The 26,441-nt window shown below is 41.8% G+C and overlaps 1 protein-coding gene across 17 annotated transcripts in view; it reads right to left on the bottom strand.

The window, feature by feature from the left end:
• AKAP13 (A-kinase anchoring protein 13) overlaps window positions 1-26,441 on the bottom strand; it is a 266,733-nt gene that overhangs the window by 97,296 nt on the left and 142,996 nt on the right. For 16 of the 17 annotated variants that reach the window (XM_081831648.1, XM_081831649.1, XM_081831641.1 and 13 more), the window contains one exon: window positions 886-961. In XM_081831648.1, coding sequence (XP_081687774.1) covers window positions 886-961 — 76 coding nt within the window. Of the gene's footprint in view, window positions 1-885; window positions 962-17,823; window positions 18,577-26,441 lie in introns of those variants that run through there. The other variant, XM_081831655.1, reaches the window with a different exon arrangement.

Raw genomic sequence — 26,441 nt, 5'->3', positions numbered from 1 at the left:
AGGTGTTGCTGAGTCAAGTCAACTCAAGAGCCCAGGATACAAATGACCAGCACTCACAGGGAGGCCACAACAACAGGCACAGGGCCTGACAGCACCATGTCATTCAGGCAACACCCCCACCGAGGAGAGCTGGTAACCCTTGAGAGACGGAAGACAACAGAGCGCACAGACGTTAGGGAACTCTCCTACGTCACTGTGAATTAGTGGATAAACCTGGGTAAAAAGCTGGGCATCTTAACTACCCACTAGTCATGCGCTGTGTCATTAACAAGCCAGGTCTCAGCAGCTGACCCTTACCTGTTGTTACTAAGACCTCATGGGTGTTTAAGGAAAGGCTCAATTGCTGACAATACTTCCAAAGTTTATGGTTCTCAATCCTGGCCGTGCAGTGGAGTCACCAAAGGAGCTTTCAAAGATTCTGAGGCCGAGCTCACACCCCAGGCCCGATTAAATCACAACCTCTGGGAACAGGACCCAGGCAGCAGTATATTGCCAGATAATTTCAAAGTGCAGCCAAAATGGAGAGCCACAGGTTTAATTCTTAACAACAAACATTTATAGTTTTACCAGACTGAGAAAGCACAATCCTATGTATGTGCACACAGCACAGATGCCTTCACAGAAGTGATGAGGCAGAAAGCCACATGGGAAGACTCACTACTAACCAGAGATTTAGGTTCATTATATGACACTACCCATTCTCAGTTGAGACAAAATGCCTACGAACCCAAATCACACATACCCCCCTCTGACTTACTGCATGGCATGGTAAGGAAGGACAGATCTCTGAAAGTGGTCTGTAATCAGAGGGGGACTGCAGTGCAAAAAATGGACACTTTAGATGCAGTGATTCGAGCAACTGGAAGCTGGAAGACCCCTGCTCACCTGGGCTCTGTGCGGGGGCCAACAGAGACGCTGTATCAGGGCACGGCTTTATTGTACACCAGCTTTCTCGGTTTATCTGAAAGAAAAGAAAAACAGATCGACTTTCAGACAGCGAAGTAAGTGGGATGATTTTATAGCTGCGGCAAGTTTATCTATCGTACCAACACTCCTACCTACTATAAAGGGAGTAAAATTATGACAAGAAAAAGTCGTTCTCACAACACAATCAAGGCACGCTATGCTCAATTAAGGCTCCAATAAGAGCAACAGGAAAAAGATACACAAAGAGAAAATCTGGTGCAGGCCAAGGGTGAAATTAAAAAAAAAAAAGTTAACAAATGCAATGCATCAAAGATTAAAATACATATTTGATATCTTTATTTGAAAGTTAAAAAAAAATACAAAAATAGTTTCTATGTATTCAAGAGTTACTGTCCGCTTGGGATCGGAATAAGCATTCTATGTAACTAATTATTAATTTAATGCCCACAATAGCTACAAGCAGTTTGTATTACCTGTATCCAAAGAATAACCTCAGCAGGGTTGCTGAGGTAGTAAGTGACAGGACTGGTGATGGAAAACAAGTCTATGGGAATCTAATGCATATTAAGAAGAAAACATTCCCCTAAAATATTTTTTTTTAATTTAGCCTTTACAGCTCTCAGTCATCTTATTAACATCATAACCATCTACTTTCATTAAATTTAAAGTAATACAATTTTTTAAATTACCATGAGAGATTTCAACAGTCCTCTCCCCCTAACTGATAAAACAAGTAGACAGAAAACTTGAAAAATATTACCAACCACTTTGCTCTACCCAACACATACAGAGCAATTCACCCAACAATAGCAGAATACACATTCTTTTCGAGTACACATGGAACGTTCACCAAAGCAGACCATATACTGTGGCATAAAAGAAGTATCAAATTTGAGAATTAAAATCATACTACATATGTGCTCTGACCACAACAGTATTAAAATCAGAAAACAAAGTAAGAAGTTACCTGGAAAAACTGCAAACATTTAAAAAACAAAACAAAACAAAAAAAACACACAAAAACTTATTAAAAAATCCATGAATCAAAGAAGAAATCTTCACGAATCATTGTATATAGTTAAACATCAGAAAATATCTCAAACTCAAAAATTCAAACATCACATATAAAAATGTGATGTTTTATCTGAAAGAAAAGAAAAAAAGATCGACTTTGTTTAGATTCCGCTAAACAAACTGTTTAGAGCAAACAGTGTCTAGAGGAAAATTTATAACATTGAATGCCTATATTAGAAAAGAGAGGTCTCAAATCAATGATCTAAGCTTCTACCTTAAGAAACCAGAAAAGAGGGCAGACTAACCCAAAGCAAATAGGATAAAGAAAACAAAGAACAGGTATCAATGAAACAGAAAACAGAAAAATAAAATCGGGGACGCCTGGGTGGCTCAGTCAGTTTAGTGTCTGCCTTTGGCTCAGGTCATGATCCCAGGATCCCGGGATCTAGTCCCACATCGGGCTCCCTGCTCAGCGGAGAGCCTGCTTCTCCCTCTGCTTGCCCGCCCCCCTTCTGACAAATAAAGTCTTAAAAAAAAAAAAAAGAGAAGAGAAAAAGAAAATCGATGAAACCAAAAGCTGATTCCCTGAACAGATCAATGATATCAGTAAAACTCTACCCAGACTGACCAAGAACAAAAGTTAAAAACTATAAGTATCAGTAATTAAAAGAAGTCATTATTACAGATCCTACAGACATTGGAAGGATAACAAAGAGATACTATGAACAACATTACTGTAACAGATTCAACAAGTTAGATTAAATGGAAACATTTCATGGAAGACACAAACTACCAAATTTGCTCAAGAAGATAATCTGAATACCCTTATTCTATTAAAGACATTGAATTCAGTTAAAAACCTTCCTATAAGGAAACCTACAGGGCCAGAAGGCTTCAGTGGTGAATGCTACCAAACATTTAAGGAAGAAATTATACCAATTCTACACAAACACTTACACAAAATAGAAGAGGAAGGAACAACATACAGCTCATCTTTATGAGTCCAGGATCACCCGGACACCAAACCTAGACATAGACATTATAAGAAAAGTAGAAATCAATATCCCTCAGGAACTCAGATGCAAAATCCTGAACAAAAATTAAGATACTGAATCCAGCAACACAGAAAAAAAATCAAGTTGCAATGGCCATCCCAGGAATGTCGAAAAATCAATTTATTAACAGACCAAAAACTCCACAAATTAATTATCAAGAAATGTAGGAAAGTGTTGGGCAAAATTCAACATCTACTCATGATAAAACTCATAGAACACTGGAAACAGAAACGAAATTCCTCAGTCTGATAAATGGTATCTATTAAAAAAACACACACACACAAAACACCTACAGTTAACATCATACTTAATAGCTAGAGACTAAATGCTTTTACTCTGAGATCAAGAACAAGGCAAGAATGTCCACGCTCATCACTTTTATTCAACACTGTATAGGAGTTTCTTCAATGCACTATAGCAGAAAAAGAAATAAAATGCATAGGTCTGGAAAGGAAGAAATAAAACTTTCTTTATTCATAGACAGCATGATTGCCTATGTAGAAAATCCTAAGTAATCTACAAAAATGCTGCTATAATAAATCAGTTTAGCAAAGCTGCAAGATACAAAGTCAATATATAAAAAAGCAGCACTAGTTCTATATATTAGCAGTGAATAATTAAAATGTAAAACTAAAAACAAAAGTAATACCATTTACAGTAGCATCAATAATAAATATAAAATAATTAAGAAAATCTGAGCAAGACTAAAAACTACAAAACACTGATGAGGAAAATTAAAGCATGCTTAGAGACATCATGTTTATACATCAGAAAATTCAGTCCTGTTAAGTTGTGAATTCTCCCCAAATGATCACTACTTGATTCTAAGATTTACTATAAAAGGTACAGTCATCAACCCAGTGTGGTACTGGCACAAAGACAAACATTTAGATCAATGGAATAAGAGAAAATCCACAAGAGACCTTCAGACATCTGACCTAGTGATATCTGACATAGATGCCAAGTGGTATTCCAACCAGGAAAAGAACAGTCTTCTGAACAAATAATCCTGCAACAAGCGGATGTCCACATGCAAACAAAAAACAAATCTCCTTCAAATCTCAAATCTTCTATCAACTACAAAAATGAACTAAAAATATACCTAAATATTGAAGTTAAAACTATAAAACTTCTAGAAGAAAACAGAGGGAAATATTTTTTGTGATCTTGGGTCAGGCAAAGATTTCATAGCACACATGAAAAACCTGAAAAAATCAACCACATCAAAATTAAATTTTTTTGCTCCTCAAAGGCGTGGTTAGGAAAATGAAAAGGCAAACCACAGACTAGGAGAAAATACTTACACAGGATCTATCTGCTAAAGGACTGGTAATATAAACTATATTAAAATATAAATTATTAAAATACATAAATATTAAAATATAAGTAACAATGAAAAACCTCTTAAAATGCCATAAGAAGACAAACAACACGCTTTTAAAATGGGCACAAGACTTGAGAAATTATTTCATCAAATATATATGACTGGCAAAGAACACAGGAGAAGGTGTCCAATATCATTAATTATCAGGAAAGAGCAAATTGAAACCACAAAGAGCTAACGGTTCATATCGGAATGGTTAAAATTAAAGAGTGATAATACCAAGTGTTGACAAAGATGTGGAGCAACTGAGCACTGATACATTACCCGAAGAATGCAAAACAGTACAGTCACTTTAGACAACAGGTTAGCAATTTCTTATAATGTCACAGACACTTAATACAACACAACAATCCCACTGATGGGTATTTACCCAAGAAAAACAAATATATCTTTGCACAAAGAATTTTACTGGAGGGCGCCTGGGTGGCTCAGATGGTTAAGCGTCTGCCTTCGGCTCAGGTCATGATCTCAGGGTCCTGGGATCGAGCCCCGCATCGGGCTCCCTGCTCCTTGGGAGCCTGCTTCTCCCTCCGCCTCTCTCTCTCTCTCTGTCTCTCATGAATAAATAAATAAAATCTTTAAAAAAAAAGAATTTTACTGGAATTTTCATAGCGGCTTAACTCATGATAGTCCCTAACTAGAAACAACCCAATCTGCTGTCAATAGGTAAATGGATAAACAAATAGTGGTACATTCATACAATGCAACAGACTCACAACAAGAAAGAATGAACCACTGATACAAACACGATGAGTCTCAAGATCATGTTAAAAAAAAAAAAAAAGCCAGACAAAAAATATCACCTAGTGTATGGTTCCATTTTTATGGTATTTTAGAAAAGGCAAAAGTAGTGTGAGCAAGCGTATTAGTGATTCAACTGGAGGAACAGAATGACTGCAAGGGGACAAGAGGGAACTTTGGGGGTGATAGTGATATTCCTACCATGATTGCAGAAGTTATTACACAATTTAAACATTTGTCAAAACTCATCAAATTGTGAACTTAAATTGATTTTATTGCATATAAGTTATATTCCAGTAGAGCTGAAAAAAATCCCCTAAATATAAGTGTAATATATGTTTTTAGTTTTTATAACTCCCCCAAACACTTTAACATTATAATCCTCTAGTTTCATTAAAATTTTAGGAACCTTTGCAAAAATTCTTTATCTTAGAATATTTTTCATTGCCTTCTCAATTCCATGGCCAGTGAGTAAACTGAACATTCCTGGCCTTCAATATGTAAGGGACTAACTGGCTATACTTTGCATGTCATTTTAGGCATTCGCATTTTGCACAAAGTAAGTTAAACAGTTTGCAAAATATATAATATATACAGATAATATAAAATGTGAATAATATATTAATAGTATATAATATAAATAACTTTAAAATGTGTTGTTTCAATCAAAATTAAAATATTAAAAATATTTATAAAAAATAACACAATGAAATTAAGATTAAATCAAATCTTTTTTTAAAAGATTAATTTATTTGAGAGAGAGAGAGTGAGCATGAGTGGGCATAGGGGCAGAGGGAGAGGGAGAGTGAGAATCTCAAGCAGACTCCACACTGTGTGTGGAGCCCGACATGGGGCTCAATTTTAAAACCCTGAGATCATGGCCTGAGCCGAAATCAAGAGTTGGAGGCTTAACCAACTGAGCCACCCAGGTGCCCCTAAATAAAATCTCTTTAACTGAATACACTCATTTCTGAATAATAGTGGTGAGAACATATTAATGCTGGAAGAATATTCTTCATGTATATGACCACTTTCACATCTCTCTCACATAAACTCTGAGTCCTTGCAGGACACTTTCTTGACTACTTCTGCTTTTAAGGCTTCACATAATGATTTGATATATATCCTATCTTCCCCAGGTCTTGTAAGCAAAGGCACTGATTGTCCTTTTGTTCTAAACTATCTTTTCCAAAATGTCTGTGTATCAAATAGCCTTGAAAAACAGAGACACTGTTTCTTTCCGAAGCAAAGGGTAGGTCTGTTTACTACCCAGCATAATAAAGATAATGTCTCAGTCAAGGGCAAAGATCAGGCAGGCTCACCGCCCATTATAAAAATTGAAGTTTCCTAAGGGTGGGGCTTCTCGGCTGTGACAAAGCATCCACCTGGGCTCCTCTGTGCTGCCCTTGGGGAACTTGGGAAGCAAGAGGAACCAACAAGGAAATGATGTTCATGGTGCTTTTTGTGCAATGAGTAATGAATTCATTTGTCCTAGGACCGAGGAGCCCTGTGACTTCAGCTAGCACCCATGAAACTGTCAGGCTAACTTGGGAGCCTGCAAGTAGGGTAAAATCTCAGACCTATCACAGTTTTGACAATTAGTATATATTAAATAGTATTAAAACATTTAAACACAGTGGAAGGCAAAAGTCTCTTGACAGAATCACACCTATGTGGTGAAAAACCCTAATCTGATTCAGTTTTTCATTGAATGATTATGCTTGAATAAACACCAAGAAACAATATCTATTTTAGCTTTTCTATAGTTTCCCAAATTTTTCTTTACAAATTACTTTTTGGCAAATCTTCTATTTTGTCATAGCTTTAGACTGACAGAAAAGTTACCAAGAAAGCACATAGTTCCTATATACCTCTCCCTCACCAGCGTCTCCAATGGGAACATCTTTTTTTTTTTTTTTTAAAGATTTTTATTTATTTATTTGACAGAGAGAGAGACAGCGAGAGAGGGAACACAGGCAAGGGGAGTGTGAGAGGGAGAAGCAGGCTTCCTGCGGAGCGAGGAGCCTGATGCGGGGCTCGATCCCAGGACCCTGGGATCATGACATGAGCCGAAGGCAGACGCTTAACGACTGAGCCACCCAGGCACCCCTCCAATGGGAACATCTTACATAACCCTGGTACATTCGTCAATAGTAGAAACCGACGTCGGTACGTTACTATTAACTAAATTCTAGACTGGATTTGGATTTCATTTCTCTTTCCACTAATGTTCTTTTCTGTTCCAGGATCAAAATCAGGATACCACAGGGCACTGAGAGAGAGAGAGAGAGAGAGTGTGTGTGTGTGTTGGTGTGTACGCACATGTGTGTGTAATCTGGCATTTTAACATTTTCAATGAAATGTAATTCATATACTCTAACTCACCCAACTAAAGGGTATGATTCAATGGTTTAGGATATTCGCAGAGTTGTGTAACCGTTAACCAATGTCTAAGTTGAGAAGATTTCATCATGCCAAGAAGATACTGTATCTGCTAGTCTTCACACCCCACCCCAACCTCCATTTCCCAGTTCTGGGCAATCATGAGTCGACTTTCTGTGTCTATGGACTTGCCTACTCCAGACACGTCACATAAATGGAACCACACATTTATGTGGTCTTTGGTGACTGGCTTCTTTTACTTAGCAAAGGGTTTTCAAGGTTTTCCCATGTCAGAGCACATATCAGTACTTCATTCCTTTTACTACCAAATAATCTTCCACTGTGTGGGGATACCCACATTTTATTTATTTATTTATTTATGATGGACATTTGTGCTGTTTTCACTTTCTGGCAGTTTGGAATAATGCTGCTATGAAAATCCACGTATGAGTTTTTGTTTTGGCGTGTTTTCATTTCTCCTGGGTTTACACCTGGGAGTGAAACTGCTGGGTCATGTGATACCTTCATGTTTGACATTCTGAGAACTGCCAGACTTTTCCAAAGTGGCTGCACTATTTGATGTCCCCACTAGCAATGTATGGGTGTTTTATCTTTCCATATCTGTGCCAACACTTGTAATTATTCTTGTCTGTCTGTCTGATCGTAGCCACCCTAGGAGGTGTGAAGTGGTATCTCATGTGGGGGAGAGAGAGAGTATGAGTGTGTGTGTGGGGGGGCATGCCAGGGAGAAGCAGACTCCCTGCTGAGCAGGGAAGCCCGATGCCAGGCTCAATCCCAGGACCCTGGGATCATGACTCGAGTCAAAAGCAGACGCTCAACTGAATGAGTCACCCAGGTGCTCCAGGAGTATATATTTTTTAAATGGAAAATATATTTTAATCTGTTGGTTACTTTCTAGGAAAGGAAGACAGTATGAAGATGTAATATGCATCACCCTTAGGTTTGTCTCCCTCCTTATTAAAAAAAAAAAAAGTATTAAATACCTTCTATATATCAAATCATTATGTGAAGCCTTAAAAGCAGAAGTAGTCAAGAAAGTGGTCAGTTACTATGTGCCTTGCACACAGCAGGCACTTAAAATGTGTGCTGACTGGGACAGTGTGAGCTATAATTAATAGAAAGGAGAACGAGAGGAACACCATAAGGAGTAACCATGTTTTAAATGCTGCATGCATTTCTGGCCAGGTCACGACACAAACAGAGACATGGGACCAGAGTTAACGACTCTCTTCTTCCGCTCCATGAAAGGCATTGCACAACACAGTGAGTGGGGAAGTCAGAGACAGCCACACCCCTTGTAGAAACACAAGAGTTCAGAGAGCTTAGTTTCACAGAAGTTAAGGAAGCAGAGGGCTGAAATGAGAAGGTAGGTCCACGGTGTCAACCACTGTAGAGCCATCAAAACAGATAAAAGATGTTACTGGACTGGGCAACTGTGAGGTTTCTTGTGACTTTGGAAAGAGCAGGTTTTAATAGGACAGGTAAGATCAGAATTAAAACTGTAAAACATCTCTCGATATCTCTAGATTCACAGTACTTTACAGTTTGTAAAATACCGTCAGCTAGACTGGACCTCTCTCCTGCCCCAGGAGGAGGGACGATGCCATTTCGGAGAGGAGCCCACACACACTGTGATGCTACACTTGGGGACAGTATCCTCGCGTATGAACTGAACTGGTAACTGCGTCTGCTCCCAAGACTGAGCTTCTTGAGAACAGAAGCACATCTTTATTCCACGGGTCTCCAGACTGAGTAGTAAGTGTGGGGTTTAGGGTGGATTCTTAACGAATAATCTTTGAATTCATTATCCTCAGTGATTTTACAGAGAATGAAAAGTTAGGAGAGCCTTTAGGATTATCACTCTGCCTCCGTTTACCAGATCCATAAACAACTGTTAAAACCGAGGCCAGCAGAAGTGAAGTAACTCGAACAAGTCAGTACGGTATTCAGAAACAGTGAGGGCGTTTTCCTCACTTCCAATCCAGCATTCTTTCCCCCACCCCACAAGTGCCTCTTCTGAGTTTTTTCTTTGTCTTGGAATTCAACAATTGTTTAAACAAGTTTCAATAACAATACTAAACTGAAAAAAGCTGGCAAAGTGCAATTCAGATCTCTGGAGATTAGTTGGAAAACAGAGTCCCTGTTTACTTTAGACAAAAAGATTTAGAAAATAAAATATCAAATGAAACAACTAATATATGGAACTGTGGGCGCCAATTTTTTGAATATTAGAATGCTGTCATTGACAGAAATGTTTTCTGTTTGCTTTGGGCTCTCTGTCTAGATGCCTGCTTCAGTCACTGACAGCTAATTCACAGCGATGCGCCGAGGAGGCTCACCGTTTCTATGGACACAGACACTTCAGCAAATCTGGCCACAATGCAGTCATCAGCCGGTTCCTTCTTCAGAATTAGGACTCATTTACAAACATTTAAAAGTAAAATCTATATTGGAAAATGGTAAGGTTTCAAGTAATTTCAGGAAAGGCATGTAAGTCAAAACTACAACGAGACGCTGTATTACAGCCCTTCGGGTGGCCACATTCACCTCCCCACCTCCAAAACACCACCAAGGAAATTTCAACAAGTGCTGGCGAGGGCACAGAGAAGTTGGAGCCTTGGGCACCGCTGGTGGGAATGTCAGACAGCTGTCGCTGTGGAACGGTGGCTGATACTTCCCAAAACGACACGGAGAACTACCATATGATCCAGCAATCCCACTTCTGGGTATATGCTGAAAAGAACCGAGAGCTGGGACTCGAACAGATCCTTGTACACCAATGTCCACAGTAGCGCTATTCACAGTAGACAGAAGGTGGAAACACCCCAAATGCCCATCAATGGATGGATAAATAAAATGTGGTACGCACATACAGTGGAATACCATTCAGCCTTAAAAAGGACCGACCCTCGGACACAGGCCACAACACGGATGACCCTGCAGACATGCTGCTGAGTCAAAGAAGCCAGTCAGCCAAGTACAAATACTGTACGTTTCCACCTATGTGAGCTAACCAGAGCAGTCAAACTCAGAGACAAAACAAAATCAGAATGGTGGTTTCCAGGGACGAGGAGGACGGAGAGAGAAGAGTGGAATTATTATTTAATGGGTAGAGTCGCAGTTTGCAAAGATGAGAAAGTTCTGGAGATGGACGGCGGTGACGGTTGTACAACAACGCGAATGTACTGACCCACCATGACCTGTACGGCCGCTGCATGGTGAATTCTGGGTTATGTGTGTGCTCCCACAATCAAATTAAAAAAAAAAGTGTGCGGCAATTAGAGATCAGCAAGCTCGTTTAGACAAAAGTGGTCAAGCGGTGCACACAGGGGCAGAGCTGGAATTCTGGGCCAGATGCTACCAATCATGGTCAATGCCGTTAACCGGAGGGCCGACTCCATGTGCACCGAGTGTGGAAAGACTGTCAAAACACGTATCAGCATTTTCCACCACATCCTGTATACAGTGACAGCAACACCAAGCATATTGTCTTCTTGTGTGAACAGATCGTTCTTACTATGTAAGTAAACTGCTTAAGAGATATAAACTGGATTACAAAACATCTCCCCCGTTTCAGAATCTGATGTCACAGGTAAGTCTGCCCTAGTCTCAGTGCAATTCTTCAACAACTGTCTCTTTCTCACACCAAGAGAGAACTTAAAGACCACACAGTGTGGCTACACTGGAAACATTTTCAGAGTGCTTCCTATAGGCCAGATACAACGCCAAGCCCCGAGTACAAACATGGTAACACACCTGTTTGCCCATTAGTCTCTTCCAAAAGGTGACCTCTAAGACTGAGATTTTTCCATAAACAGATGATAAGCTGGTTCTCTGTACTATCAACAATCTTCTTACTTGGCTCTGAAACTAGGCTTGGCAAGATTCTGACTGTTAGCAGATTTAGGAGACAGAAAAGGAAGAAACAACAGTGTCAAGACGCTAATAATTTGAGTTTTAAAGAGAACAATGAAGATGATTATGAGCCCCTCTCTCCAGATTTTGCACTATGGCATCTTTGAGGTCGTACGAGCAAGATGCAGGACTGGAACTGACTGAATGGGTAGGAGAGGGAAGAGTTCAAGATGATTCAGAACTTCTGTTTAGCAAGTGGCTGGAAGTGAGGAAGACAGACACTCTGCTATTACATATACACATTTTTGGGAGGAAGAAGTTACCAAAAAACTTTCTGGCTCTGACCCCATTTATGATTCTTTAGCTAGAAACCAAACTTAGTCCTTTATCCACACTATCTCCATGATCCTTAGATCACAGACACCATAGGTATTCAACATCCGAAGTTCGGAGCAACTACATGGCACATGGACGCTGGGACAATGGAAGCTCAGAAGAAACGTCAGGGCCATCCAGATAATTCTTCATTCCTGCCATGAAGTCTGGGACTCCTTGTGATCATCTAAACTGCACCCACGTTGTGTTCCCATCAGTCTGAAAATAGAGTTGTACATATTTCCAGCAGAGAGGGAACTGCCTTTTGTTTTTGGCAGTGTTTCTCCTACTGTTTATATCTGAACATCCTAATAATACGAGCTCATGGTTACACCCAGCCTTCCCAGCCACTGCTCATATTTACTTCCTCTGCAACTGTCTCAGGAGATCCAGCCAGAGTTACAAGGCTGAACAAAAGGAAGCAAAAACCCACCATGTGGACACGGAAGCCAATACTTGAGTCAAAATCTTTTCAGGGAGTCAGACTGCAACTGAGCAGATATGCGCAGTTGTCCTCAGTCCTTAGCTTCCTTACATCTTTTGTTTGACGCAAGGTCGAACTGTCTTAGAGAAAGCAAACTTATAAACGATGTATTTCTCGGGAAAATGACACTAGACTTAAAGATAAATTACTCTTTCTGAGCTTTAGCTAATGAGGTCATGTGGCCTGCCCAAACATCATGGATAGGGATGGGATTGTCCTCTGTAAATATTTTCATTCGATGCACACAAAACATGGTTGCCAATCTTTTAAGCATTCACCTGACACTCTTAATTACTAGCTACAAAGTATGCTCAATAAACCATCAATAACATGAAGAATATTATTATTAGTAGGCAATATTTTTGCAGGTACCTAAAGTTGTAACATTAGTAAAACAGAAATGGGCCTTGGACTAAAATCAGGTTACATCAGCAGTCAATCCTAGATTCTGACACCCTTCTTTCTGGTATGCTAGTTTTGCAGTAAGTTTCAGATATGTAGTGTCCTCTTGTGTTAACACCTGTCTCAGGAATACTCACCATGAATTTAGCTACTGAACTATGTTAGGTGAAAACTTCTATCATTCATCAACTTGTGAGTTCCCTACTAGCTTTTTGAAGGATGTTGACAAAAACAGGCATGTTAGTACCAATGGGTTCCTGCTAACCATAAAATTCTTCCATACCCCATTCTGAGCATGTGATTCATAGTTACCGACCACTTATCACAGGAGCAAGAACTGACACACACATCGAGAGGGGTAGTCAAGGGAAAGGCATAGAGTGAGGAAGAGGGGTGTGTGTGTGTGTGTGTGTGTGTGTACTGGGCCGTGTATGTGTGTGTGTGTGTGTGTGTACACGTACTGGGCCGTGGGCCAGAGGTAAATGACCAAGGAATACTGTTAACTTATGCCTTATTATTTAGCAAAGAATTCAGAAAGGAGGTAACATTTCGGGGATGTTGGAGGCTGATGATGGGAAGCAAGAGCTGATCTGAGGACAAAGACTAACAACATATGCAGCTTTAGGGAAGTGTTAAGAGAAGGCCTTGATGCAGGAGAGCTACCATGAAACAGAACTGCACAGAACTGATGAAGGGAAAAGATCGGATTGCAGCATGAGCCAAAGAAAGCATCGGGACATAACCCAGAATGAGAATTGTGAAGCTAATCCGCAGTGAATTACTAGGATGCCAGCGGGAGGGCCTACAGTCGTAAATGTGGAATTCCACAGCAGTGAGCCCACAATCTGAATTTTGTGTTTACTGTCATCCTCTATCTCTGTGTTCTTACCTTTCAGTACATTAACTACAGCTTATGGAGCATGATGCGCAGGAATCCTTACTTAGAAGCCCTAAAAGATTAATTCATTCAATTAACAAAACTTTTTTGTTTTTTAAGATTTATTTATTTATGTGACAGATAGACAGCGAGAGAGGGACCACAAGCAGGGGGAGTGGGAGAGGGAGAAGCAGGCTTCCCCGCTGAGCAGGGAGCCTGATATGGGGCTCGATCCCAGAACCCTGGGATCAGGACCTGAGCCGAAGGCAGACACTTAACGACTGAGCCACCCAGGCATCCCTTAACAAAACTTTCTGAGCATTTAATATAAATTAGAAACATTGTTTTCAGTACTTAGAAATAGTGAACAGATGGAAAAATTACAAGCTCATTTGTATAAAAGAGCAAATTTCCACAGACAAAAGTGGAGTGAGAACATACACACGATCACTTGAGAACTGAAGTGGCATATACACCCAAATATAATTTTTTTAAAACACTGATTAAAGATACCGAAGCTCAAAATGAAAAATAGAGAATACTCCTGAATGATTAAAGAAAAAAAAATAATTGTGGAAAAAATCTGCAAAAATTGTACAACAAAATGAATTTATGTGAGGCCACGAATCTGCCCTAAATGTTATAGAAGGAATTCCTACCCTGGGAAAAAAGCAGTAGACACAGATTCTAAGACTATTTTCAATAGGAAAGTCTAGGGGCGCCTGGGTGGCTCAGTCAGTTAAGCGTTTGACTCTTGATCTCAGCTCAGGTCTTGATCTCAGGGCTGTGAGTTCAAGCCCCATGTTGGAGCCTACTTAAAAAGCAAGCAAACAAAAACACAACAACAAAAAACTCCTCAAGTCTAAAACAGAAAAGAAACACATGTATATTTATATGAGAACTGATTCACATATTCATGTAACAAAAGGCACTGCTGACTTGAAGAGGAGGTCTACGATAGCAAGAAAAAGCATGAACTTTGAAAACAATCAGATCTGGGTTTGCATCCTATTACCTATTACACATGAGCTGTGGAGATTGTCAGAAAATTACTGAATACCCCAATCTGTTTTTCCATATGTAAAACGAGACAAACACTAGGAATGTAAAAATGAAAAGACTGGATCTCGTATCCGTCCACTTCTTCCCACTTCAGACCACAAAACCAAGTTACCGTGCCTCGGGCTGCCACAATGGTGGTCTACCTCATTCCCACACCACCCGAAGGATCTCTTCAAAACATTATTTGAGAAGTAACGTATCCAAACAAAGCCAAGTCCTCACGGCTGTCAAGGCCCTGCTTTTCTAGGTCCCACTCAGGACCCTTCCGATACTGGTCCTCTGCTTGCACAGTCACGTGACAGCTCCGTCACGGTGGCCCGGCCACTGCTTCCCCGAGTACCTCAGGGCCTCTACATTTACTGTTCATTCTCGCCCAAACACTTTCCCTTGGTAGAGCGAGCATCTTTCTATCCTCAGGAGATCAGTTTTTATTTTTTAAAGATTTTTATTTATTTATTTGACAGAGAGACACAGTGAGAGAGGGAACACAAGCAGGGGGAGTGGGAGAGGGGGGAGTGGGAGAGGGAGAAGCAGGAGAGGGAGAAGCAGGCTTCCTGCAGAGCAGGGAGCCCGACGCAGGGCTCGATCCCAGGACCCTGGGATCATGACCTGAGCCGAAGGCAGACGCTTAACGACTGAGCCACCCAGGCGCCCCAGGAGATCAGTTTTTTAAATGGCAGCACCTCAGAAACATCTTTTTTCTAAAACAGGCCTTCTGATTATTTCCTATATTCCCCACTGCTTATTCCTGTCGAATCACTTACAGTAATTCCTACTTTTTACTTTCTCTGTTTACTGTCTGTCTTTGAGCAACAGGAGGATCTTAAAGAACCGTGTACCCATTGGACTTAACACCACTGCTGGCATCGACCGGGTCATCAATACTGTTTTAATGTACGGCTCTCAACAACCTTCTTCTCTGTCGCCAAAGCAAAAAAATTAACGTGAAACTTAGCTATCTTATTTCAAACACACTATTTTCAGGACTCTTAGTGTTTACTTATTTGTAATCAATGCATATTTTCTGAGAAGTGAAGTTTTCTCTACTAAAACTCTCATTATACAATTGGCAGCATGGTAAAAAAAAAAAAAAAAAGAATACAAACAAATTCACCTAAAAAACTAATTCTATCCTTCATTAGCTATGGCCTTGTGGGAAAAAAAAAGAAACTCACATCTTAGTCAAGTACTTCATACTCCTCACCATGGCTCAAGAGATGAAGAGAAGCCTTATGCTCTTCCTATAAAAGTGGGAGGGGGGGGGAAGAGAAGGGGAGCAGCTGCTGCCTGAGCAGTAAGTCTCAAATGAAATAATGTACATGGAAGTGTTTTGTTAAAACTGTAAAACAGCATATCCGAGGCCAATAAGCCCATGCTGATTTAGCTGTTCTCGTAAAGGCTTTCCTTCCCAGCTAGAGCATAGAGCACTACCCATTTTAGCATTATCTTAAATGTATGATTCTCCCTGTGACACCTAGACTGGGATGTTCTACCCTCTCTCCCTTTTTTCCTTCTTTCTCTTCCCCCAGACAAGTAAAATCTAAGATCATCAAGAGTCAAGCATATAGGGGCGCCTGGGTGGCTCAGCTGGTTAAACCGCTGCCTTCAGCTCAGGTCATGATTCCAGAGTCCCAGGATCGAGCCCCGCATTGGGCTCCCTGCTCATGCAGGAAGCCTGCTTCTCCCTCTGCCTGCCACTCCCCCTGCTTGTGCTCTTTCTCTCTTTTAAATAAAATCTTAAAAAAAAAAAAAAGAGTCAAGCATATAAAGGTCCTAAAAACTGGGCTCTCCTAAATATATTATATGAGGACAAAAATTTTAAAACACCACTGTGCTTTCATAAAGGTAATCACATTTCAGAGAAACTAAAATTAATAACATCTTGGAACAAGTTCAAAATGCCAAATCCCCAACTGCTCTCAGCCTAGGCCTAGCAAGTCAGACAAGTACCTGACAGCAATTAGGAGGGACAATGACACCACTCTACCACAAATCACCACTCCTACCTGGGCCCTCATCCAAGGTGGTAGTTCATTGGCTTCTGTGTCTAGCCTTCTAGACCCATTTCTTGGCCTCAATGGACCAAGGAAAAAATTTAGAAAGTCCCAAGTAATAAACTGAACTGATAAATTGATAACACAGTTCCAAAATTTCCTTGACCAGGGCAATACATTACCTCTCTGCCTATACTCCGTCTAGCTTTACACTTTCACAAGTTCAGGTACTGAGGTTCTTTTGGCATCTGTGAAGCACTTGGTTGACTTCCAATTTCCCCTGCCTTTGCCAGAAAACTGCTAAACTTCCAAAAAGTGCTCCTTGAGTTGTCCAACATTCCCAGACTCCCATCTTATGGCTGGAGGAGTCCTTACTAATTTTAGATTCAAGGATGCCTTCTGTGAGCAATTAGCTATTCAGAGTCTCCACCCCCATCCTGCTTAGACACCCAACATCACTAACGCCAAGAAAACAAATACAGCTATCAACAGAGTCCAAGAAAGGCAGTCAAAACCAAGGCTGAAGCACCACTTTGCAACTTTAATAAATAGGCTGGAGACCCTTCCAAAGGAAATGTTCATCTTGCCCCTACAGAGTTGCAAGAGACAGCAGAAGACAACAGAGAGCGATACCCAGACAGGTAGGGCTGGAGCAAGGGAGGCTGAGGGGATGGAGAACAGGGACAGAGGGACAGACAGAGACATCTTAGGAAAGAGCAACTCTGAAGGTGAATTTCTCCCGCTGTGATTTTCAAGAGTATGAGGTGCTCCTAAGCTTTAAGAAAGCATTTTAAAGCAAACAAAATGACATTTCAACAGTAAGTGTGGCTCAGTCCTGATTCTTAAGCGCCTCCCCCACCCCAGTCTCTGTTCAGATCTTTTTTTTTTTTTTTTTAAAGATTTTATTTATTTATTTGAGAGAGAGAGAATGAGAGACAGAGAGCACGAGAGGGAAGAGGGAGAAGCAGACCCCCTGCTGAGCAGGGAGCCTGATGCGGGACTCGATCCCGGGACTCCAGGATCATGACCTGAGCCGAAGGCAGTCGCTTAACCAACTGAGCCACCCAGGCACCCCTGTTCAGATCTTCTTTTAAGAACCTTATAATCACCAACCGCACCCCTCCGCTCCCGACTTTTCACACATCTTCTCAGCCTTTCTCCCAGTACAGGGCAGCCAGGCGCCCAGTTACTGGATGCAAAGAGAGAAAGGAGCTTGCGAGCTTTGGGGCATGTGAAGTGCGGCCCCTTACCTTCAGCAACACCACATCCACGGTCCTGTCCACCTTGGAGATGTCACACAAGCTGTACCGTCTCTTGTGCCGTTCATACATCTTTGTCCCAACGGCACCCCCCAAGTCCACCGTTCCAAATTTCTCAAGCTGAACTGGAGATCACTGCCCTCCTAACTCCTCTCTCTATAAAACCCTCAAAAGGTCCAAAACTGATTAAAAAGAAACCAAGTGGAATCCAAGTCCTTGAACGGATGGAAGGCTTTCTGGCAAGTTGAGAGCACTGTAATTCATACTATAAACAGTAAGTGCCTCCTGATCCTATACTTTATGCAGATCTTGAGTGAAAGAGAAGCACACAGCATTTCCATCACTGGCAACAACTGCAGTAGAAAAATTAAGAAGGAACCAGCTAAGCATAATGGCTGACGCACGTGGGGGAAAAACCCAAAGCAGGCAATAAAAATCCAGTATGCACTTTGTCAGGAAAAGCAAAAGACAGAAAAAGGTAAGACAACTCTATTTCAAAGGGATGGCATGAAAACATTCTCATTCTCTCATTAAATTCTGTTCTTGCTTACAAAAACAAAACAAAACAAAAAAGGCAAGGAGGGTAAATTTTTCCTTTACAGAAAAAACAAAAACAAAAACCAGCAGAAGCTTGGAGATTCTGTTCAAAGTCGAGTCTTCGGAGTCAGGCTCTTGCTCACCAGGCAGGAGGGCTTGGTTCTGATTTCAGTTGAAAATCTCTAATGACAGCAGAGGAAAAGGCGAAAAGAAAGACCACTCCTCCTGCTCTACTCCCGCCTCCCTTCTTGGGCGCTGGCCCTTCCCTGCCCCAGCCCCCCTTCCCCTCAGGAACGTCACTACTTGCCCTTTGAGCTCCTCACCAGCAGCCTTGGAGGTTTGAAAACCTAATTGCAGTGGGAACATGATTCATCCACAGACGGAGAAGAGAAAAACAAGGCTTCCTTTTCCAACCCACTTCCTCCTCCTCCTCCTCCTCCTCCTCCTCACTGTCCCCTATGAAAAAGGCTCTGTCAGGCATTGCAAGATGCAACTCGAATGCTTTGATGTTGGAGCAGTATGATAATAAAGGGGGGAGGATGTCATCCTAAACATCATGAGCAAGTACAACATACTCATCCATTCCACGAAGTACAGAAAATTGAAACTACCCAAGGCGCACACTGCAGCTCCCTGCCAAATGCAAACCAATGATTTAATATGAGAAAAATGTCAGCCAAGTATTTCAGGGCTATGTCTCTAGGATCCAGAAGTGGCTACAAAAGTGCCTGATATGGTTTAAAAATCATCAAGAGTTCATCTTTTTGTTTTTTTGTGTGTGTGGGGGGAAGGGGGTGAGTGGGGAGAAAGGGAGTGAGTGAAGGAAGGGGCTTTACAGACAATTAAAGAGAAAAGGAGTAGAATGAATGGGTGCATGTGTCAATACTTCTGAGTGAGGAGGGTCACCTACACTGGGACTGCTTCCCCCCCGTTCAGGGCTTTCAAGCACACTGGCTAAGCCTTGTGGCTCTGTCACTTCATTCTTGCCGAGACCCGCCCCCCCCAGCTCCGCCCTGTGCCACAGCCTCTGAGCGGCCTACTCCAGAATTCATCCTCTTCAGACACCCTCTCAACCTGGTTCGTAAGTGATGGGGTGGGGGGGAACTGAAGGAAGTAAAAAGGGGAAAAGAGTGGAGAGAGGAAAAGAATAAGATCTTGTCCTTCTAGGAGCATTAGGCTGCCACCATTTTCCTCAAGGGGCTAGGGGAGTCCTTAGCCAGACCTGAAGAGTGTGAACGAGGGGGTTCAGATACTACAGGGGAGAGGAAGAAAAGAGATTTAGTACTTAAATTTCTGTCAGTATTGCAAAGAGAGTTGGTGACAAGGTTTCTCAGGAGTTTTATAAAAGGGGTGTAGAAGATCTGATGAGTCACCATTTCCTCAGTCCAGGCGTTCACACTGCTAACCAGCCAAAGGAGGGAAATGCAGCAAACCCTATGAGAAAGCGAGCGTTTTCCTCACCTATTACTACACTGTAGCCCTAGCCGAGCCCAACGCAGAGCCCGGATCCCCACCCCTCCCTGTGTCATCCAAGGCAGGTGGACCGCCTCCCCCTCCCCGCATGCCCCCGGTGAGCCCTGGCTCTGTGATGTTACCAACACGAACAGTGAAACAGATGTTGCTTTTCACTAGAGTGAGGATGGAAAACAGTAGAAACATGATGATTAGAGAGAGATTAAAAAGTTGTAAATAAAGTTCTTGCTCAGACTTCCCAAAAGGGTGGGAACCTGACCAGGACTTTACAAATACTTTGAGACTCCGTGGTCCAGAGCACAAATCGGAAGACCCTTTAGGCTTTAGGGTACGGGGAAATGGCTGGTTTTATCAGCTTTTCTGTAGGAACTTTCATCAGGCTGTAATTTAGAAACCCCCTCCTCTCCATATGAACACAAGGCTGGCTCCCCTCTGCCCTCCTCATGGTTTATCCCTCCTGCCACTCCCTCTGTTTTAATTAGAAGCAAATGTTTCCTGCTTCCAAGGTTCCCAGGCATCTCTCAAGGGATCGGAGATGCTTTAGTCACCATACAGCCTTCCTATTCCCAATCTCGTCTAAGTACTTACTGACTTAAATGCAGATAATCTATATTGCTTTAACAGATATTTTGTGCCTTGCAGTGAAGGCAAACAAGTAACAAGGTCTCTGTCCTCAAGACGTTTACGTAAAGAGAAACCGGTTTCAAAATAATGTAATTGTCCGAAATGTTTTGAGACCTACAGACTAACCTTTTTATTTCTGACCATCTGCTGACTTTGTGCCAGAGGCTGGAAATCTAGGTTTCCTACTCCTTCTGCACATATAAACCTACTACAAAGATTTGGAATTGTCCTTCCGTATTCTGTTCCTTCTTGCAGAATAAACGCTTTGGGTAGGGAACAAATACTCGGGGCGGGGAGGGAGCGTCTGTTTTGCTTTCCCCTCTGGATCTGTTCAGCACTTTCCACAGAAGACAGAATCCGCAGTCCTGTGCTTGGGCTGCTGAGCTGACAATTCCAAGTTTTTATCAAAAACATCTGGAACCACTGAACAGTTATTCAGTTAGGAGTTTGAAACACAGCAACCAATCATTTTATATCCAGACCAGAGCCGAGAACTACGAATTTTTGTTTTGAGAAAATTCTCCCTTTTCTTTAATTTTGGGAACTTGTAGTAAAATAGGTCTATTATTGACTCTTACCACAGTAGTTATTTACAAGATTAATCGTATCTCCCTTCTGTATCCTCCATCCCACTCTCTATCCTCAAAAGGAGTCCCAAATTCTTCAACAGAAGCAACCAGTGCTTTTACTCTGTTCATACCACAGGCCCAACGTATGTTCTTAAAGATTCCAGAAAATGAAGTAGAAAAATATTTTATGCATTTTAAGTCAACTACAGCATTTCTGTTCACAAATTAAATTTTCCCTTGATTTATTTAATTACAAGATCTAACACCTTATCCAAATTATTTAAGCAATTCTTATGGGTCAGCTCTATTCAGCTCCTTTTGTTTAGTTAGGGCAGAACCCAGTCTCAAGGCCCCACAGTCAAATTTCTGAATTAGGACACCATCTAGTGGGGATGCTAAGACCCAAACAGAACACCAAAAGCCAGTAAGCACTGTGGGGAGGTGCAGGGGGGTGGGTCGGGGTGGGGGGGGGTCTACTTCTAAATATTTTTCCTATAACCCCAAAGTGAACACAAAGCAGCAGCATGAGAATGGGCACTGGCTAACTGACCCCTCCCAATGATCAATTCAGTCTCTGCAGGAACACAAGGTACCAGGGTGAAAAATCAAGGGTTCTTTCTATTCCTAGGTGTGCCGCTGTCTCACTGAGCAATGTGGGATGATGACTTGGACTCTCTGGACCTAGGTTTCCAGAACTGAAAAATGACGGGGTGGGCACGAGAGGGAAGTTCCTTCTTGACTGGACATGGTCAGCGTGAGACTAAAAAATCTTTATCACCTGCCATATAGCTCATAGGATGTGGGCAGACGCAGAGGAGAAAGAAAAAGGAATTGAGAAATTCTCTCAAAATCGGCTGTAGAAAACGTGTATTCTTGCGTCACTGTTTTCCTCCGCCACTCTTCACATGAAATCAGAAGGAAGGAAAGGTCTACCACAGTTAATTTTCACTTATCTGTGATTTCATTAACTTAAAAATAGTGAGTCACCCAGAGTTACCCGTTTGTTGGTGGCAAAATTTACTAGAATACAGATAAAACACTTTACCTCCACTTGGGCAATTCTCGTCTCCTTGGAATAACAGACTCCTTCATGTATGACGGTTGATTAATTGAGACGAGAAAGAAGGAAATTCTTTACAATGGCTGCAAGAGCACGATTTCCATTTGGGATTTCCTTTTTAATTTCAACTGAGGTGTTTGATCCAGGAGAGGGAGGCCTACTGTCCTCGCCCCCAGGCACTTCTCTTTCAGATTTGGAGGTTCCAAGGTGAAAAAGGCAGCGAAGAAGGCGGAAGAGGAAGGCCTGGCGGGCAGCCCACCAGCAGTTCTTTTTCATTTGGCCTGAGTGGTAGCAAAGCTGCTCGTCTGCTTTAACCCCTTACTGCCTTCGCAAGAAGAAACCTGAAGGCCATTTAGCTGGTAGCAGCAAATTATTTGACCACACCTAACAATGGCAAAAGAAATTAAGATGGAAGAATACAAGAAAAGTAACAAAAAGCCTTAAAAATGTCTCTGCACAAACTTTTGCTCCTCCTGGGAAACAGGTCTCAACAGGAACAAGTCCACAAATGCTGAATTTTACTAAAACTGCCAACAGCTTGGTAAAATAAAAGGAGTGGGGAGAAAGAGAGATGGCAGAATTGTAATTTCGGACAGCAAGGTAGTGACAGGATGGCTGCTTCTGGGACAGGACTGATTAACAACAACGTGTACTGAGTACTTGTTATTTGCCAGGTGCTTCCACATGCACAATCTCATTGATTCCTCCTCAAAAGCTAGCATGTTAGCACCCACTTTGCAGCTGAGCAAGAAGCGCACTGAGAATACCTCTTGTGTAAGGTCAGGTCATACAGCTAACAACATGAGCCTCTCTCAAACTCAATTCTGTAAATCTTCTTTCCTTTCATTACGCATCTTATCTTGCCTTGAGTAATCCCCCAAAGTTAAAGAAAGAAAACTACTGTTGAGAAAATGTAAGTTAAAATTTGAGGAAAGAAAACTTAGAATTTGTTACTCATTTCAATTATTTTCATATCTGATTTTACACAAATGCCAAAGGATTGAAAAATTTTTTTTCAATAAAAATGACAAATCGTTCCTAATTTTCGAAAGTACAGGTAGAAAGTGTATCATCACATTAAACAGACTCGACTTCTTTGTCAACATTTTAATACTGAACATTTCCTTTTTTTTTTTTTTAACAGCTTCTCACTCTAGTAATACATTATAAAAATCAGAATGAACACATCCAACACAGAGACTTTAGCCTGAACACTGACGCCTGAGAGCTAGGTCTTCCTCAGAATGAACCGGTCTACTAATCCTAGTTTTTCTCCTTGGGACAAATATTATGTTGAGGCAGCATTTTAAATATTTGAAGATACCCACCACAACTCACCGTCCTCCTCAGAGCTTCTCCCCTGGATCACAGTTCCCACAACTGCTGGCTGGCTGATGGCTCTCGCATACCCTGGGGTGATCAAGATCAAACTGACCGTCTTAACAGGAATACCACCCTATTACAAGGATGAAACGCCTCTGATGAAATAAGCTCACTTCCTGTCCCTTTTTTGTTGGACTCAAAATAGGTCTTCTCCATACTCTAATAAACGTTCCATACCTTGTGATTTTATGTAAGAACCCACTTTACATCTTTCCCTTCTATATTCTCATTATCACTTTAGCCTAAAACAGCATCTTGAATCTAGATTCTGTCACTGAAATAACAGCTGTCCCTCCAAACCTTGTGTCATCAATAAAGCTGAAGAGCAAGGCTAACAATGGAGGCCCAGGAGCGCCTGGGTGGCTCAGTCGGTTAAGTGTCTGCCTTCAGCTCAGGTCACGATCCCAGGGTCCTGGGATCAAGCCCCACATCGGGCTCCCTGCTCAGCGGAGAGCCTGCTTCTCCCTCTCCCTCTACCTGCCGCTCTGCCTACTTGTGCTATCTGTCAAATAAATAAAATAAAATCTTTAAAAACAAACAAACAAAAAAACAATGGAGGCCCAGAGATACCCCAAAGCCTCCCCTGGAAGGACGGCGATGCACCAACCAGCACTCCTGATAAAGGGCTAGTCCATCAGCTATAAAGCCAACTGAACTTCCGGTCCCATTTCTTCATCTTCTTTACTATGTGGAACAATCTGTAACATTTCTTGCTGAAATTAATACACACTAGATGGCTGGCATTCTCCTGTTCAGCCCGTCTAGTGACCCTATCAAAAGAACTGAGACACCGCCCATGCAGCATACGGTTTGATAATCATCTCTGTGTGCTCATGCACTATATTTGAAACCAGATCCCAAAGACAGTCATATCTGATCAACTATAAATCATATTCACTGTTATTTCTGAATGTTCTGGCAACATTTATTTTTAGCATGATCATTATGACTACATCACATAAGACAGTACAGCACTGACAAAAAACAAAACCTAATCTGATTTTTTCCCTCATAATGGTGTAAGAACTACTTCTCACATGCAGAAATCTTACCAACTTCATAATCCTACAACTGCAAACTTTTAGTTGAGCAAAATAATTATAATAGCACCTCTTTTTCCCCCCAAAGCATTAAGAGTAAAAAGGAAATGCACCCTCCCCACATGTTCTTATTCTTCAACACACTAACTATACTATTAAAGAGTCATTCAAATAACACTTCTGCTATTTCCCCTGCCCAAATAGTTGGTATATGCATTTACAACCACAAGGTTCAGACTAAATTTTGGTCATAACCTCTATTTCAGATGGTAAGCTAGACTCTGAAAAATATTTTTTAAGTTATCACTTAAGTGATTTTTTTTTAAAGATTTACTTATTTGGGGGGGGGGGAGGGAGGGACAGAGGGAGAGGGAGAGAGAAACTCTAAGCAGACTCCAGACTGAGTGTGCAGTGCAACATGGGGCTCAATCTCACAACCCTGAGATCACGACCTGAACCAAAATCAAGAGTCAGATGCTTAACCAACTGCACCACCCAGGCACCCCCACCACTTAAATGATTTTTAAGCAACTTTATTGAGATATAATTGACATACGATAAATGGCACCTATTTAAGTATACCAAATATTTTGTATTTTTAAGTAGAATTTTCAAATTTTTCCAAAGAATGTGGCTTTAAGATACATTAGTATTTTAAAAACATGGAATGCTCAGAATGCTAAAAATGGCAAATTTAGTATCAGTAGCAACTTGAACAACCAAGAAATTTCACAAGGAAAATTCATAATGTTGTTGTGATCGTATACTACAATCCTCAACAAGCTTTTCAGGAAGTGAAGCGGGTCAGACAGACATTTACTCAACCCCCATGCTGGGCACTGAAGGTCCAGCAGCAAACAAGGCATGAAGAAGTTACGATAGTGGGCAGAAGTGTTTGAACAGAGGAGTAGGGTACTCCGTCTCTTGGAGAACATCTGCCTGGAGATGGAAACGCTCCACAGGCCAGCACAGGCCTGCTGCGGCGACGCCGACTAACCAGAGGCCCGACAGAGGAGCAGGGACTAACTAGGTGAGAGGAGTGTGCGCGGCACTGCAGGGAGCCCCAGGACGGTGAGCTTCGGAGGCATTCTGGGGAGAGGTTCTGGCAGAGGATCGAGTGCGAAGGCCCAGAGGCAAGAAAGAGCAAGTGGCAAAGGACGAGGCCTGACGAGCAGAAAAAGGCCAGCTCCTGATGAACACGCTACTCATATTGAGAAGTCTGAACCACTGCAACAAGAAAAAGCCACTGAAGGGTTGTTAGCTAGGGAAAGGCACGATCAGTTCTGCACTTCAAAAATACCATTTTTCTAGAGCATGCTGAATAGACAGGAGGGAGAAGATGAGAGGCAGGGAGAGGGGTCACAAAGCTGTAACGGACAGTGGATGAGAGTGGAGGGGTGGATGAGAGTGGAGGGGAGGTCCGGAGGTATTTACCTTTGACAGGCACTGGGGGTGGGAGGGGCGAGGGAGAAAGCAGTGTTGTTTGACTGGGATTCTGCCCTGGGCAACCAGATAAACAGTGGAATGGAGCACAAGGAGGTGGCAGGAAGGGATCAGATGATCAGTCGGTTTTAGACGCAGGGAATCCGAGGATCTCAGAGACATCCAAGCAGAGCGCTGGTAAGCAGGCGAGCGTGTGCGTCTAGAGCCCAGGAGAATGGCTGGGATTGGACATTCAGATTTGGGAATCAACACACAGATGGGACATCAGGGACGCTAAAAGAAGGAAATATCTCATAGAACAGTAAACAATGTCAAGTGTTGTAAAAAGGTCAAGCAAGTAAGAGATTTGGATTTTGCTAACGTTTTGTGGACTGGTAGGGGCAGCTCTGAGGTAGCAGAGTGATGAGAGCTGGATTTAAATATTCTACCATTTCACAAGGAAACATTTAGGCTCTGTCTGTATGCTCAACTTTTCCTAGC

Source organism: Leptonychotes weddellii, chromosome 9 (genome assembly GCF_054177405.1).
Source record: "Leptonychotes weddellii isolate Sample4059 chromosome 9, ASM5417740v2, whole genome shotgun sequence".
In the NCBI taxonomy this organism is placed as follows: Eukaryota; Metazoa; Chordata; class Mammalia; order Carnivora; family Phocidae; genus Leptonychotes; species Leptonychotes weddellii.
Note: the sequence above shows the minus strand (reverse complement) of the source record. Positions and strands in the feature narration are given on the sequence as shown.